Source organism: Aulostomus chinensis, chromosome 11, assembly GCF_037954235.1.
Source record: "Aulostomus chinensis isolate RoL2024-O1b breed Wild chromosome 11, RoL_Achi_v1.0, whole genome shotgun sequence".
Classification (NCBI taxonomy): domain Eukaryota; kingdom Metazoa; phylum Chordata; class Actinopteri; order Syngnathiformes; family Aulostomidae; genus Aulostomus; species Aulostomus chinensis.
Genome location: NC_141330.1, coordinates 825,001 through 841,847, shown reverse-complemented (window position 1 = coordinate 841,847; position 16,847 = coordinate 825,001). Strand labels below are relative to the sequence as shown.

At 50.9% G+C, this 16,847-nt stretch overlaps 2 protein-coding genes across 8 annotated transcripts in view; both read left to right on the top strand.

Annotated features, from left to right (window-relative positions):
- Window positions 1–12,023, top strand: part of dennd4b (DENN/MADD domain containing 4B) — a 31,520-nt gene extending 19,497 nt beyond the window's left edge. For both annotated transcript variants that reach the window (XM_086217532.1, XM_086217533.1), the window contains exons 15-29: window positions 176–290; window positions 2,048–2,254; window positions 2,455–2,583; window positions 3,029–3,173; window positions 3,737–3,892; window positions 4,428–4,665; window positions 4,920–5,202; window positions 6,500–6,604; window positions 6,695–6,870; window positions 6,963–7,119; window positions 7,207–7,446; window positions 7,596–7,692; window positions 7,765–7,930; window positions 8,239–8,297; window positions 8,880–12,023. In XM_086217532.1, coding sequence (XP_086073658.1) covers window positions 176–290; window positions 2,048–2,254; window positions 2,455–2,583; window positions 3,029–3,173; window positions 3,737–3,892; window positions 4,428–4,665; window positions 4,920–5,202; window positions 6,500–6,604; window positions 6,695–6,870; window positions 6,963–7,119; window positions 7,207–7,446; window positions 7,596–7,692; window positions 7,765–7,930; window positions 8,239–8,297; window positions 8,880–9,025 — 2,419 coding nt within the window. In that variant the 3' untranslated portion in view covers window positions 9,026–12,023. The remainder of the gene's footprint in view (window positions 1–175; window positions 291–2,047; window positions 2,255–2,454; window positions 2,584–3,028; window positions 3,174–3,736; window positions 3,893–4,427; window positions 4,666–4,919; window positions 5,203–6,499; window positions 6,605–6,694; window positions 6,871–6,962; window positions 7,120–7,206; window positions 7,447–7,595; window positions 7,693–7,764; window positions 7,931–8,238; window positions 8,298–8,879) is intronic.
- A 415-nt stretch (window positions 12,024–12,438) lies between these two features.
- Window positions 12,439–16,847, top strand: part of kiaa0319 (KIAA0319 ortholog) — a 19,364-nt gene continuing 14,955 nt past the window's right edge. For 3 of the 6 annotated variants that reach the window (XR_015118467.1, XM_086217551.1, XM_086217548.1), the window contains exons 1-6: window positions 12,439–12,788; window positions 13,189–13,246; window positions 13,399–13,522; window positions 13,681–14,291; window positions 14,460–14,595; window positions 16,629–16,778. Coding sequence is in view for 5 of the 6 variants with exons in the window: in XM_086217551.1 (XP_086073677.1) it covers window positions 13,480–13,522; window positions 13,681–14,291; window positions 14,460–14,595; window positions 16,629–16,778 (940 nt within the window). In the remaining variant the exon portion in view is untranslated. Of the gene's footprint in view, window positions 12,789–13,188; window positions 13,523–13,680; window positions 14,292–14,459; window positions 14,596–16,628; window positions 16,779–16,847 lie in introns of all 6 variants that reach the window. The other 3 variants (XM_086217550.1, XM_086217553.1, XM_086217549.1) reach the window with 3 other exon arrangements.

Here is a 16,847-nt window from a genome sequence, read left to right as displayed (position 1 = left end):
TGGAGGCTACGTTAGCAGTGCTAAGCTAACGTTAGACTAGGGAGGAGCTACACCAGGGTCACATGACTTCAAGGTCACCACCACTAAGCTTCAGGCTTCTTCAGGCTTCTGCTGTTTTCCCCTGATCAGTTGTTACTTGGTATGAACAACAGGAGCTCTTTCTTTGTGTGTCCAGTTACGAGACTTTCCCCACCCTGAGAGCGGAGCTCTTTGACCGGCCCCAGGACCAGCTGCGTGTCCCGGCCAAGGGCAGTGCCCCCAGCAGCCCCGCCCCCAGACGCACGAAACAGGTACAGCACTCAGCATCTCAAGTCCTACAGGAGACGGTTTGATGTTGGTAGTTTGTCGATCACAGGAGCAACAGTATCAAACTGAGGAAATATGCAAACGAGACCATCAGGGTGGTGAATTGTGTTGCGTTCAAATCCAGTCTGTGAGTTGTGAGTGGTTTCACTTGTTGACCCAGTTTTCCCTGAATGAAGCAGGAAGCTTGTTAACAGTTTGACTCATCTTAATTTCATGATCCTGGTCAATATTTTACTGCTCATCTAATATTCAGCAGCAACAGACGGCATGAGAAAACTACACAGGGCAGGAGGGACGATGCTGTCCGTGACGATGCTGATGACCGTGAACGGACACTCATGCTGGGAGGAAGTGGCTGATTGAGTTGACATTTAAAGACCCACAAAAAAGGAGATTTTTAAAAACTAATTAAAACTAACCAACTCTTTAAAATGAATCCAATAAGTTCTGTAATGCTGCCGGAAGATGGCGGTATTGACAACATGGCTACAACAAACAGTAGAAGAAGAAGAGCTGCCTTTTGTGTGAAGCTGACTACAAATGCATCAAATACGTTGATGGAAACTCGACGAGTGTCGCTTCCTCCTCGGTGTTTGTGCGCTGGAAGCTTTGAGTGTCTCTCAAACTTTGGAGGATACTGCGCCACGATTGGCTCCAACTAGCTGTGATGTCACCTTCAGTAGAAGACAACCGTCATCCTGCGCAGTGAAGCTAAGCCGTCCAGCTGAAGCAGCACAGTTTCAAATGGACCTCAGCTGCAGTGCTGTGCTCAGGTTTTTCCCCCCTTACTGATTTTTTACTTTTTTGCACCTTCGTCCCACTTCACCTTTTCAGATCATCAAACAAATTCCAACTTTACACAAAGATAACCCAAGTGTTTAAAAAATGCAGGTATCCCATTTTGATTTTATTTGTTAAGAGAAAAATCCTATCCAAATCTACATGATCCTCTGTGGCCCCCTTGTTAAAAAGTGAGGTAATTGTGATTGACCCTATGATTGGGGAAAGCCACACCCAGGCCTGATTGCTGCCAGGCATTTCCAACCAGGAGACCACGAACATGAAACCTGTCTGACCAGGCGAGGTACTCACCTCATCATGCTGCGCTCCAGGGAGCTTCAAGAGCAAACAAGAAAGAGGATTATAGGGATGTCCCAGTCTGGGAAAGGATACAAAGCCATTGGTAAGTCGCTGTCAGAGCCATTGTCCATAAATGGAGAAGGCATGGCACAGTGGTGACCCTTCCCAGCAGTGGCCGACCTTCCAGAATTACTCCAAGAGCATGGCGCAGTCCAACTGCAGAAGTCGCAAAGGATCCAAGAACCGCGTCTAAACAACTGCGAGTCTCACTTGCCTCAGTTGATGTCAATGTTCATGACTCCACCATTAGAAAGACAAAAAAATGGCATCCACAAGAGTTCCCAGGCGAAAGCCACTGTTGACCTAAAAGAATTTAAGGCCCGACTCGCTTTTGCCAAGAATCGTCTTGATCAAACCCAAGGCTTCTGGGAAAACGTCCTCTGGACTGATGAAACAAACGTTGAACTTTTTGGGAGAAATGCATGCCGTTACATCCGGCGCACAAAGAACACAGCATTTGACCAAAAGAACATTGTGCCAGCAGTGAACCGCGGTGGTGGAAGTGTGATGATGTGGGCTCGCTTTTACGTTTGCTCAGCACTGTACATGCTGCCACCTCAGAGAAAACAAGTATGAAATATTGCCCCCTCTCAACCTCCAGGAGATCAAGTTGGCCCAGAAGCGAGCCCAGAAGTACTCAGCGGTGCCGGACATGTGGTCCAAATGCCTGCTGGGTCACTGCTACGGCCTCTGGTTCATCTACCTGCCCACCTTTGTTCGGGCGGAGAGCGCTAAGGTCCGTGCCCTGCACACGGCCTATGATGTCCTCAAACACATGGAGAACCGCAAGGTGGTGCTTCCAGACGAGGTGAGACTCAGAGGGTCAAAGGTCAACCAAGGACAGACATTTTGATGCTTTGATTAGTTTAGTGTGTGAACGATTAAGCTGATATTGGCTGAGACAACACAAGCCTTTCTTCAACACCACTATCAACAATAGTGTGTGTGTGTGTGTGTGTGTGTGTGTGTGTGTGTGTGTGTGTGTGTGTGTGTGTGTGTGTGTGTCAGGTGTGTTACAGGATCCTGATGCAGCTGTGTGGTCAGTACGGTCAGCCGGTCCTTGCTGTCCGAGTCTTACTGGAGATGAAGAAGGCGGGAATCACACCCAACACCATCACCTACGGCTATTACAACAAGGTCCCAACACACACACACACACACACACCTCAGTGTGTTTATAATAGAGGTGCACTTCAGTTGTGAGTTACTTTTTTTACAATTGTTCAGGTTTCCAAGGAATGTTTGGAACATGTCAAAATAAAAAGATACAATTTAGATTCACATAAATTCCTTTTGTTCCTTCGACTTCTTTAACTTTTTCCTTATAATGTAAAATACACTATAACTGTTCATTTATTCAAATTTAAGCTACAATTTCAACAAAATCTTTTTCTGTGGTGTTAAAGGAAACTTTTAAACCTTTAGATTTCTGTCAACAACCCATTTTGATTATTCAAACCTTCTTTATTTCTTTATTTGGTTCTGTTTGTACCTTCCCTGCACTTAACTACATGTTCAGATTTAAAGGTCAGAGTTGACGGGGGCCGGATGTGTGACTTCAGGGTGTCTGGTGTCTCCTCAGGCAGTGCTGGAGAGCAAGTGGCCGTCCACCAATCAGGGCGGACGTCTCCGCTGGGCCAAACTGAGGAACGTCGTATTGGCCATCGCTCAGTTCAGGCAGCCAATCAAACGGCGTCAGAAGAGCGGCTCAGTGGGGTCACGGGGAGGTCAGGGACTTTATTTTTGACATTAATGTGTGCATGAGGTGGTGGAGTGATGACGGGTTACGATTCAAGGACCAGAATTCCACATCTCTCATCATGAAGTTGAGAGGCAGGGGGTAGAACGTTCAGAATCTAAAAGAGCATCAAGGGTGGTTTCTTGAGCAAATACAAAGACAGTTTCATTGTATTTGATCAGTTTATTTATTTGAAACATTCTTTCAGGATTCATACAGTAATGAAAAATCTAGAAAAGTCCAGGAATAGAAAAACAGCAATTTCCAGGCCTGGAAAGTTCAAGTTCAGAGCTTTGCTAAAAGTCTTGAAATGTCCTTCACAAACATCAGAGTAGTTGGACCTGGTCGGGCCGAGGAACCGTTCTCCTGATTGGTTTGAGTTCTTGTCACTGGTTTTCTCTGTTGCTCGACCAGAGACGTGCGGTCACGATCCCAGGTGTTGAGGAAGAAGACGCCATGCTCCCGAATGACACGACGGCTCGTTTTGTACACAAGAATAAAAGTGAATAACAACAATAAAATGATTGTTATTTTCTTTTTAACCTTTTGAAGAAGCTATGATGGACTCAGACCCGCAGCCCCGCCCCCAGTCCACTCTGATTCGTCAGTCCAGTTGGAGCGGTCTGAGTGAAAGCTCCAGTCATGAGTCTCTGACGGGGCCGATGGTGAAGAGCAACAGTCTGAACAGCATGACGACGCCGACTGACAGTAAGACTGAAACTCCTCCCACTCATCCTCACACTCAAATGTAGGAAAGTGTCTTCGGTGTCCCGGCCAAGGGACACAGAAATGTAGCGTGATCCAGATTCACGTCCACGAGTTGGGACAACAAAAGGAAAAGTCAGGTTCCGTTTACACCGGGCCAACAGTGGGTTGTTCAGAATTGCTGTCGACTTCAAGTGGAAGGGAATTGATCACATGACAGTACAAGCACCTGAGACACCCTGAGGATGGACTTTGATCCGATCCACCTAATAACCTTCAGAGGTGGTGCTGCTGTGTTCGGTGTTCCAGGTGTTGCAGACAGATTCTTCTGCTACTTTGGAAAGCAAGCATAGTCCAAACAACAGCACAGCTTCAAAGATGGCGAGAATCTTTTTCTTTTTCTGTTGTTTTCCTGGACGAGAAGAAGCTCTCTGAGCGGCAGACGTCAGTGAGGTCTCACACCTCAAGAATTCCTCCAGAAAGAGGATTTATCACTTCAAACATCAACCCATTCCAAAATCACTTTTGTGTCCTACAGAAGTGAAACTCTGCAAGAGGACCATCCTCCGCAATGCAGGGACCAATGGCTGCCCAGACACCGTCTCCTGCAAACCTCCCCTGGGACGTAGAGATGCCTCCACCACGCCTCCCCTGCCTGCCGGCGGCGTTCTGGTCCGGCGCAGTGAAGTCTGCCTGTCTACATTCTACAAAGAGTGTGCAGAGTCGGCCGACTCGGAGCCCAACTGCAGCTGCCAGCCGGCACAGCGAGACGGCAGGTGAGTCAATCATCCGCTTAGCTGTTTCCTACAGACTGGGGGTGTGTGTGTGTGTGTGTGTGTGTGTGTGTGTGTGTGTGTGTGTGTGTGTGTGTGTGTGTGTCTTCCAGCAGCAACAGCTGTGGAACAGAAGCTGTTTATGAAGGGAGTTTGCGTTGTTGAGGATCTCTGATTCTGCCTTTGTTTCTTGCGTCTGCTAAATGAAGTTGTAGATTTGTTCAGTTGTAGCTGTTCACCTCCCGTCTGCCCTCCAGACCCGCAGGCCAGCGTGACTCAGCCAGCAGAAACAAGGTCGTAGATGAGAACTACAACAACGTTTCGTCCCCGAGCAGAGGGGGCCTGGCGGGGAAACTGCAGCAGCTCCTCACCCCGACCCGTCACCGAGCAGTCAGACGAGCCGCCAGCGTGGACGACCGGCGGCCAGGCGGGGGGGGTGGTGTGGGGAGAAGGGTCTCTGAGCAGAGACAGTCCAGGAAAGCTCAAGTGGCAGAAACTCTGCTGAAGGCCAAAGACAAGCTGGTCAACGCGACCTCTGAGGTGGGATTCTGACCCTCAAATACGGCCATTCTTTTGATATTAATACCCCTCGTTCATGCGCTGGTGCGGGTATTAGAGGGCTACCTCAGCCTTGTTACCACTCAGCTCTGCCAGTCAACCAGAGGTCCGTTCAGTCCTTGACAATCTCCCTGATCTCAAAACTCCACCAAAATCCTCTTTCTGCTGTTTTTTCAGTTTCAAATATTTGTTGGATAAACTGGAAAAATAGTGAACTTTTACAGCAGAATTTGGAGACACGAGACGGTTTGCTAGCAACAGCTAACTCATGTTATTGGTCTTGATCCTGGTACTGTTGTGGTGAGACATTCAAAATGAGCGTCTCACTCAAGCTGACAGGCCTCGGCGAAGAACCCCTCAGTGGAGCAGCAGGAGGCCTCATCACTTGTACCCTCTCACACTGAAAAATGCGTGTCAACGTGGGTTTTGGGACCCTCGTTTGCTCGGCATCAGGGCTCATTCAAGCTTCCAGAAGACCCGGGTCTGAACTCCCGCTGTGAGGCTGCGTGCCTGAGTTTGTCTCTCTCTACGTCATCGCGCCGGCAACGTCATCATTACACGTAAACGTGCACTGGAACACTGAGAGGTAAACCGACGACAACCTGGACGTCGCCAAGTCGAACCTTAGCGTTGTCGTTGCGTGCATTGCAATGTTGTCTCTTTTGCAAAGCAGACAAACTCGGCGCAGATGGAAAATGTCTGAGCGCCACTGCAGCGAAGGAGGATGGAGTTTTGGGCTCGACTGGAAGGGAGCGTGAAACCTGAGACGAGGCGGGTTGCCTTTAAACACCCGGGTCGCTTGGCGAGTCCGTCGACGCGGATGGAAATGCTGAGTCGACCCTTTCAGAGTGCCGAAAAACCCATGTTGACCCGCATTTTTGGTGCAGTGTGAAAGGGTCATCACTTAGATTGAAGGACACCCGACGAAATGCCGTATATAGAAGTCATGCTCCACACGCCTCCACGGTAACCATGACATCTCCATGTTGGGTCCTATGCTGGCGTCCAAGCTGAACACCGTCAGCTCTTCCTCAGCTTATCTGAATGTCCAGTTTCCAGGGAGGAAAGCTTCCCTCTCTCCACACCAACAATGACCAGCAGACATGTTTGATCCAGCCTCTGTTACACTCAGACGCACAACCGTGTGTTGCAGCACGCGAGCTGAATGCTGCTGCTCGTCTTTCACGATGTCACAAGCGGCTCATTTTCTCTCAGAATCGTTAGTCAGTAGATCATGAATACAAAGACTCATCAGACTAATCTGCCTTTGTCTTACCAGAGTTCGTTGTCTGTAGGAAGTGACCTCGACCTGACGGAGATGCCCAGCCCAGCGTATCTTCTGCGCAGGTCTTGGGATGCCAATCAGGACGGGGCGGGACTTGAGGTACCATGTTAATGATATTGTAGAAACAAGCCCCTCCCCCCTCTGCAGCCAGGTGTTAGCTCTAACCCCCCCCCCCCCCCCCGCGTCTAGGTGTTGATGTCCAGCTGCTCTCGGTGCCGCAGCTGTAACTCATTGGTTTACGATGAGGAGATCATGGCCGGCTGGACGTCTGATGACTCCAACCTAAACTCCTCCTGCCCATTCTGCTCCGCCTCCTTTGTCCCGTTCCTCAATGCTGAGATCTCTGACCTCGGACCTGTCAGCAGGTACAGCTGTGTGTGCGGTGTGTTCAATGACTTCAGGACGTGTTGAAGCTTGGTTTTTAATGTTGGAACAAATGCTTGCTTTTTGTTTCCAGTGCGGAGCGCAGCAACTGGAACATGGAGGATGAGGTGGAGAGCGCCGTGAGGCCGCCTAGTGGCCATGAGGCATCACTGCGACTTCAGTGTAATGGCACGAGTGAGGACTCCAGCTCCGAGACCAGCAGCTACTCCGAGAGCAGCAGAACCACCACGGTAACCTGTGAATTTAATCGGTAATCTGTGAATTTTCCTGCTCTGCTTTGCATCTTGCTGATCGCCCCCCCCCCCCCCCCCCCCCAGGGTTCTTCAGTGGGCGGGACTCCCCAGGTGGCTGTGGCCTACCTGAGCCCCCTGGTGCTGCGGAAAGAGCTGGAGAGCCTGCTGGAGAACGAGGGTGAAGCAGTCTTGGCCCAGCCGCAGTTCCTTGACAGCCACTCCATCATCTTCTGGAACCTGGTGTGGTACTTTCAGCGCCTCGGCCTGCCCAGCAACCTGCTACAGCTGGTCAGGGCCTCGCCACTCGTCAGCCAGCTGATGCAGGTACCACGGCTGCTCCTGATGACCATCGCTGCATCCTCACTCATCCTGACACATAAACCAGAGAGCATTGTGAAAGTCCTGGAACGTCATCTTGCATGTTACAGTCTTAGTTTTCTGTGACATCTCAGGTGTCTTTGTGTGTCCTCCAGTCAGAGAACACAGCAGTGAGGGTGAGGCTCCTGTGGGACACCTTGACCCCAGACACCGACCAGTGGCCCCCCCTCTACGTCCTCTGGAGGATCCACAGTAAGACGTAAACGCAGATCCCATCTACACGGTAACATTTCCTTCCTATGCTGATTGCCCCCCCCCCAACAGGTGGTGTTCAAATGAGAAGCTACAGCTGGCGGAGACACAACCACCCGTTCACACTGTCCTTCCTGGAGGAGGTGCTGCGGTGGGTCGGCATGAACGAGGTGCACAAGGCCATCACACTCTTCCTGGACACACTGGCCAAGCAGCCGGGATCGCCCCGGATACAGAGGTGAGCGAGTGGTGACATCTAGTGGTGAAGTTGTAGATTGCCCCAAAGGGTGCAGGACCTACGGTGGCCTGCAGGATCGTTCAATCACGTTTGACCTACAACTTTTTGAGAGTGTTTTGTCAAACTTCCTCCAGCACCAGAAACCACTTAAAGCTGATGAGTAGTTGTTGGTCGGGTCAACGCTGCAGCCTGATCACATGACCCTCACGGACAACAACTCTCCAAGTCGTGTCACTATTATGAGATGACGCTCACTGTTTGAGTTGTGTAGTGTGTTGTTGAGCCGGTTCTGTGTGTTGTGTTGACAGGAGTTTATACCGAGAGTTCCTCTTCCTCACCCTGGCGGCCATGGGCAAAGATCACGTCGGTGAGGACACCGCCCATTCAAAACAAGTGTTGTTACGTTGTGGTTAGCAGTAGTGATGTCATCAGGGTGATGTCAGCTTTCGCTGGACAGGTATGAGGAAAGGGCTTCACATAGAAATGATCTCTAATCCAGCATCAGCACAGGAACTGCGGTTGAAAGAGAGCCGCAGATATGAGAGGACACAGGAAGGCGGAGCCTCTGAGGAGACGCTTGGTCTTCCAGTGTAAACACAGAAATACGCAAGTTAAGAGGTAAAAACTGAGGTCCAAGTGGTAGAAACAGAGACATCAGTGGATGAAGACCAAGATCAATCAGACAAATCGACATGTTGCTCATCATGTCATCAACCCCTCATTTTCCAGTGCAGTTGAACAAATAAAAGACCAACTAAAGGAGGTTGAGATCAGTGGGTGGACAAACTGACACGCCCCCTTTCCTGAGCAGGGATTTCCCTCCATAGAATCATGATTTCTTGATCTCAGATGTACCGCAGTAAAGGTGGATGATGATGTTTCTTATCAATAATCCAGTCAATCTGAGATGAAGTGCAGCTGTTCATTTGTGTCTCTGTCCGTCCGGCAGCTGCATTCGATAAGAAGTACAAGGCTGCGTACGCCCGTCTCAGCGGTACGCTGGGTCGTGACGAGCTGCGGAACAAGCGAGCTCAGCCTCCCAGCCCCAAAGCTGTGGACTGCAGGCGCAGCTTCCACCCCCCCCTGGAGTGCTGATGGACCTTGAGCCAGCGACGTCCCCCTGGAGGACGGACGACCACGGCAATAACCCGCGCCCCCGCTGCCCTCACCCGCCTGTGCTCTCCCCCTCTCTGCTGCCTCTTGGTGGATGTGGGAGCAGCGCGCTCCTTCCTGTCGTCTGTCCCTCCGTCTGCCTCGCCGCCATCGTCCAGCAGCTCTTTGTCTCATTTCACATGCAGGAAGTTGAGCTGTGATCAGAGCGATGGTCAGGCGCTCACTCTCTGAGGACCGTCATCACGGTGACCTCCAGCTGCAGGGTCAACGAGCACGTTCAGGATTTTAATCAGGAAAAATGGCTCCAGCAACATCCACCAATCAGGTCCCAGACAGAAGCCTCGAAAGACCTGCGTCTGGTTGTGGGCGTGGTCAAGAGTGGGAGGGATTTAAAAGGGAACCAACACAGATGTCAGATAAGAAATAAAGGACTGGAACCTTCTGGAGGACAAAGATTTCCAGAACAGGAAGCTGTTGAGTTTGTCTGTCAGGGCGCATGAGACCGTTGTGATTTCAGAGGGTCTTTTTGAAGCTGAGACCCCCCCCCCCCACACACACACACACACACACACACTTGTCCCCCAGAACCAGCGTTTTAAAAGTGTTAGCATGTTGTCATGGCGACGAACCTGGCAAATCACAACGAGCAACTCAGCATCATGATGTCATCATTAGTGACATCACAGCAGATGTTTCTGAGGCCCAGGCTTTTCAGGACGAGACAAATACTCAGTTCTGATGGCATCAGGTGTTTGCCTCGTGGGGGCGGGGCTTCTTGGAGGTTACAGGAAAGGTGAAGTTTTCTGGAGCAGCCCAGCTTGTCGTGGTAATCTTCCACTGTTGGTTCAGGGCCGTCCCACAGAGGAGGCGTGACTGTGTGTTTTTACGGTGTGTGAAGGACAGACGCCACAATTTAGGCTTTTAGTTTCCACAGACACCTGAGCTGCCGAGTGTTTCAAAGTAATCTGATGGACTGAAGGTCTCAGTTTCAGGACTCGACGATGAAATTAACCGCTGATTTAGTAGAAAGCAGAAATCCTCCCTGTTTCTCCGTCATGAACCGTCCTTTCTCCACCAACAAGGTTCAAGCTAAACCGACTAGCGAGCTCACCCACCCAGCGACCACGACATCGCCGCTGATGTTTCAGGCTCATCACATCCAAGAGATGAAGCATGCGTGATGGTTTGAGGGACGATTCACGTGTGACGCTGAAACAACTTCTGACATCTCGGCATCTCAGCTTCAGGCAGTAGAAGGCGGCTTATTGGTCCACGTTCGCTCCCGCTCGTCTGCACGCTCGTGTCTGCTTCAGGGTCAGATTTGGTCCGTCAGGTTCTGGAGATCCATTCAGCATCAGTGAATGCATCTCTTTTCTCACCTCAGTGACATCAAGTACGGTGGATGGAGAACATGAGTGGGGTCAAAGGTGCTACTGTATGAAATCTGTTGAATTCATTCATGCACAAATTAAAGGTGATGTGCTTCAGCCCCTCAGCTACTAACGAATGAGGAGAACAAACTCCCACGAAACTGCTGAAGCTCTAAGAGCCAGGGAAGCTAACGTTGCAAGCCTGTAAACGGTGCATTAGGCTAGCTAGCTAACTAGCCTAGCTATTTGGACTTTTTTTTGGTTCTTGTGTTGTCATAAGCGGCACCAAAGGTTCAGTTACCCTCAAACAATGTGTGTTCAGGATGCCCCAGGCAGCAGCCTGCAGGTGGCTCTTTTGGCCCCATGTGGTGGAAGACTCCCTGAAGATGATATGCTAGCTCAGAAACATGCTAACCTTGGTTGATGTCTCTGTGTCATAAATATAGACCTCATGAATATTAAGTGTTTACATTCTTATGACTTCAGTTGAGTTTTGAATGTTTTCAACAAAACCATTTACACGTAGCACCTTTAAAGTGGCGCTGGCTCGTCCCAGCATGTCATCGGACTGACTAGCATCAGCGGTTTACTCCACCAACGTTAGCGTCCTGGCTACAGCCAGTCCAAGAGAAAAAACCCTTTTCCTAAAATAATGCAGTTTCCAGAGTGAGGACCTGCGTGGGGATGCCAGACATCGGTAACAACCACCACGTCCCTCCGCGTGCTCGCCGCCCAGGCTTCTCTCCGGACTGGAGCTGCTAAAACAACCGTTGATGGAAAACACAGATCCCTTTTAAGCAAATTAGACGCTCAGATTTTTTCCTTAATCAGCAAACGTGTATTTTTACCACTTTATGATGAAGAATCTTTGTCCCAAATCAGACACGCATGTACGCGTCTGAGCATGCTCAGTTTGTTCATCTGACCAGACCTGTTGCACCTCACCTCTAAGTGTTTGTTCTGTGTGGAGAGATGTCCGGTGACCCCGGTGACCCCCGCTGATGGTCGCGCTCCAGACAACCTCAGCGGCAGGAGATATTGAACCCGTGACCCCGTGACCTGGTGTCAACCAATCACAAATCTGCTTTTGCTTTGGTGAGGTCAGAGCCCAGCCCAGCTGCCCTCCTGACATCAGCAGCTTCAAAAACATAAGAGAACTCAGCTCAAAAACCGTGTGATGACGTCATTTTAATGTTTACGATGTGACTTGCAGCCAACAGTTCGGAGCCAAAGAGCTGCAACTTGTCTGAGAGGTCACGGGTTCGATTCCCGAGGGCTGCTGAGAACACCCACACTTCTCCCAAGCCATTGGTCATGAAACGTCTACCGTTGAAGACGAGTTTTGATTTGAAATGTGAATTTTATTTTTGTCTTTTTATTTTTTGTCTGCCTCGTTGTGAAGAATCTGCGGCTGGTTAAGGTTCGATTCCCGTCCAGGGACCGCGACACTGACCGGTCGTCGGTGTCGGGGGGCTCGCGGGGCTCTACCGGCCACCGACGAGTCCGCCGGTCTATTTAAACTCGTTATCGTGTTTGCTGTTGTAATTTATATTTGGCGTGATCGCGGTTGTAAATGGTTGTTTTTTAAGAAAATAAAAGTCGAGGATGAAACCTGCAGATTCACTGTCGTCTGTTACGCAGCAGTTACACCACCCAGGGGAGCTGAGGAGAACCGAACCCCTGAACCGGAAATTAGATGTATTCGCCTTCAGAATAAGACTTCAGGCAAAGGTTCCAGAACCTCCTCACTTTTCTTTGTGCTAAAAGAAAGAAATCCGCTGATCAGAAGAAATCGGTCTGCTGGCTCAGCTGAGCTCAGGACCTGCTGGTCTCAGACTCTTCTCATTTAAGACAGAACCTGAAGAAGCGATTTGATCACGTGACTTGATTAAAGAATTCCTTTATCTGCGGAAGTACCTGCGATGATGATGAGAACTGTAACACAATCTTTAGTTTTTTTTGTTTCAAAGAACTTTACTTTGAAAGCTGTAACCGGATATGACGCGTATAACTGGTCCACCTTGATGGATGGAGCTTGTTTTCACGGGATATTTCCGGAGAGTCAGGTTCAGAACCTGGAGAAGGGACCTGACCCGCCATGGGGGCCGAGTGGTGCTACTGGGGGAACCGGGACCGCCTCCAGGCGGGTGACCCGCCTCCACCCGCGCCCCCGGAGCAAAAACAATAAACCGATTAAACCGCAGTTGGGATACGTCACGTGCATTTGGTCCCATTCTACGTCATACATGCTACGTCATCCACGGTAGTGGGCAAACGCAGCTGCGGGACTCGGAGGGTCGCTGATGCGGGTTTCCCGGCTGGCGTCATCAGACCTCCTGATACCGGGACCTTCCAGTCCGGGATTCTACCACCGAGTGAGTCTGTGTCCGCCAAACCGAACACGGTCATTATTTTGTTCAGACGAGGAAGGCGAACCGTGAACCGAACACGAGGCTTTGAGTGACGTCACAGCGGCAGGCGCTGTCCGCGAGCGTGGTGCTGAAACGTTACCGGACAAACGTCTTTCATGAAATATGCAGTGACAGGGAAGCTGTCAGGTCATGTGACCGTACATAACGTCATGGCGATTCATATGAAGTAAAACCAGATGGGTTCTAGTCCAGGTCCAGGTCCAGGTCCTGGTCCTGGTCTGGAGCTAATATCTGTCATAGGACGGAAGAATTCCTCTCCACTTGATTGGCCTCCATTTTGAAACATGTCGGAACATGCTGGTGCATGATGGGAGGGTGATAACACTTGGTCTTCATCGTGCAGGCTCAGCAGGACACGGAGACCCAGATCGTCCTCCTGGAGCGCAGGTATCAACGCTCAGGTAAAGCCTGAGAGAGGAGAACATCAGACGCCACTAGGAGGGTCGCGGCGCTTCACCACGAGCACAAACTTGGTGTTGAAACTCAAAATCTTCAGCTTCCATGTAGGAGAAAGTAAGAGTGCAGTCAAAAGAGGCGTGTCCTGTGTTTCTAGACAGGAGCGAGTACCTGGGCCTACCTGTGAGCTGCTGTTGAGGCACCTGGCGTTGACATTCCAGGATTCAGTCTCATCGCCATGAGGGAGAAAATCTTCCTGCTGCTGCTTCAGACTCTGGAAGGTACAAACACCTGCAGTGTCAGTGGTCCTCAGTCTGGGGGGGCAGAAGCAGACGGGTGGTTTTGGGGACGTTAAGCCTGCAACTGTCTTTGGTGAATGCTCCACCCACCAGGTGGTGCCATCCTCATGCACAACTGACCGGCAGCCTTGTGTTTCTAGTGGCAGTGGCGTCTCAGTGCTGGCAGGGGGCGACCTTCTCTGAGGCTGTGGTGTCTCCGGCGGTGGAGAGCAGCGGCATCCTGCGAGTGCCGGGTGTGGCTTCGCTACCTCAGTGTGTGGCGGCGTGCTGCGACCTGCCAGGTTACAACCTGGCCTGGATGTTCGAGGGCCGCTGCTACATCCTGAGCTGCCAGCAGAAGGAGAACTGCCAGCCCCGGGAGAGACCGGGCACCGACTCCATCTTGGCCTTCCTGCGGCGAGCCTCACCGCAAACGCTGGTGCTGCAGTCTCTGTTCCACGGCAAGCCGTATGGTGGCCGCTGGAAGCCCCTCCCCCAATCCTCAGAGGCCCCAGGGGACCTTGACGCCTTGAAGGACCTTGCCCTCTTTGATGGGGCCCATCAGGACTTTTCAGAACTGGGCACGCTGGATGTGGATTATCCAGAGGGAAGCGAGGAGAGAGGCAGGGTGTCTGAAAACAGAGAAGGCGGGGCAGAGGGGCTGACTGACCAATCCTCCACAGAGGGAGGAGTCAAGCACAATCCACTAAAGGGAGTTCCAGAGAGGCTGTCGACAGAGAGCAGTCCCGCCCAGAACCGAGCCCTCATCCAGGTGGGTGGGACTTTTTTAGGTTCACAATTTTTACATTTACCATGCAGTTTTTTGTGAACATAAAGACTCAGGTAAGATCGCCATCACACGTCTGAGAGTCCAGTTTCCTGTCAGTGAAGCAGAAACGTGAGAGGGTGAGGAAACGACTTCTCACGTTTGTTTTCACAGAGCAGCACTGTCGCCACGTCACTCCCGCCATCGTCATGGCAACCAGTGACGAACATCGCAGAAGATCATCAGAGAACAAATTCGCCTCCCACCTCAACTACATCCCACTGGACCAGCAACACACCCTCACACACAGGTACGTCCTCACACACACACACACAGACAGGTACGTCCTCACACACACACACACAGACAGGTATGTCCTCTCACACACACACACACACACACACACACACACACACAGACAGGTATGTCCTCACACACACACACACACAGACAGGTATGTCCTCACACACACACACACAGACAGGTACGTCCTCACACACACACACACACACACACACACACAGGTACGTCCTCTCACACACACACACACACACACACACACAGGTACGTCCTCTCACACACACACACACACACAGGTACGTCCTCACACACACACACACACAGGTATGTCCTCACACACTCACACACACACACACACACACACACACACACACACACACAGACAGGTACGTCCTCACACACACACACAGACAGGTACGTCCTCACACACACACACAGACAGGTATGTCCTCACACACTCACACACACACACACACACACACACACACACACACAGACAGGTACGTCCTCACACACACACACAGACAGGTACGTCCTCACACACAGACAGGTACGTCCTCACACACACACACAGACAGGTACGTCCTCACACACACACACACAGACAGGTACGTCCTCACACACACACACACACACACACACACACACACACAGGTACGTCCTCTCACACACACACACACACACACACACACACAGGTACGTCCTCACACACACACACACACACACACACACACACAGGTACGTCCTCACACACACACACACACACGCACACACAGGTACATCCTCACACACACACACAGGTATGTCCTCACACACACACACACACAGACAGGTATGTCCTCACACACACACACACACACAGGTATGTCCTCACACACACACACACACACACAGGTATGTCCTCACACACACACACAGGACACAGGTACGTCCTCACACACACACAGGACACAGGTACATCCACATCCTCACACACACACACACACAGGTACGTCCTCACACACACACATACACACACACACACACAGGTACGTCCTCACACACACACACACACAGGTACGTCCTCACACACACACACACACACAGGTACGTCCTCACACACACACACACACACACGCACACACAGGTACATCCTCACACACACACACACACAGGTATGTCCTCACACACACACACACACACACACACACACACACACACAGGTATGTCCTCACACACACACACACACACACACAGGTACGTCCTCACACACACACACACAGACAGGTATGTCCTCACACACACACACACACAGACAGGTACGTCCTCACACACACACACACAGACAGGTACGTCCTCACACACACACACACACACACACACACACACACACACACACGTACGTCCTCTCACACACACACACACACACACACACAGGTACGTCCTCACACACACACACACAGGTATGTCCTCACACACACACACACACACACACACACACACACAGGTACGTCCTCACACACACACACACAGACAGGTACGTCCTCACACACACACACGGACAGGTACGTCCTCACACACACACACACACAGGTACGTCCTCACACACACACACACACACACACACAGGTACGTCCTCTCACACACACACACACACACACACACACACACACACACACACACAGGTATGTCCACACACACACACACACACACACACACAGGTATGTCCTCACACACACACACACACACAGGTATGTCCACACACACACACACACACACACACACACACACACACACAGGTACGTCCTCACACACACACACACACACACACACACAGGTACGTCCTCTCACACACACACACACACACACAGGTATGTCCACACACACACACACACACACACACACACACACACACACACACACACAGGTATGTCCACACACACACACACACACACACACACACACACACACACACACACACGTACGCCCACACGTATATGAAAAACCATCCTGTAGAAATATTTGCTGCGGAAAAACTTTGATTTGCTTTCTTCTCACCTGCAGATCTGTCCCTGTTGGTGTCCCCAGGAAACCCTGTAGAACAGATGTCGCTGTCTGTTAATGTCTCTGAACACACAACTGGTCCTGAACACACAACTGGTACTGAACACACAACGGGTCCTGAACACACAACTGGTCCTGAACACACAACTGGTACTGAACACACAACTGGTCCTGAACACACAACTGGTCCTGAACACACAACTGGTACTGAACACACAA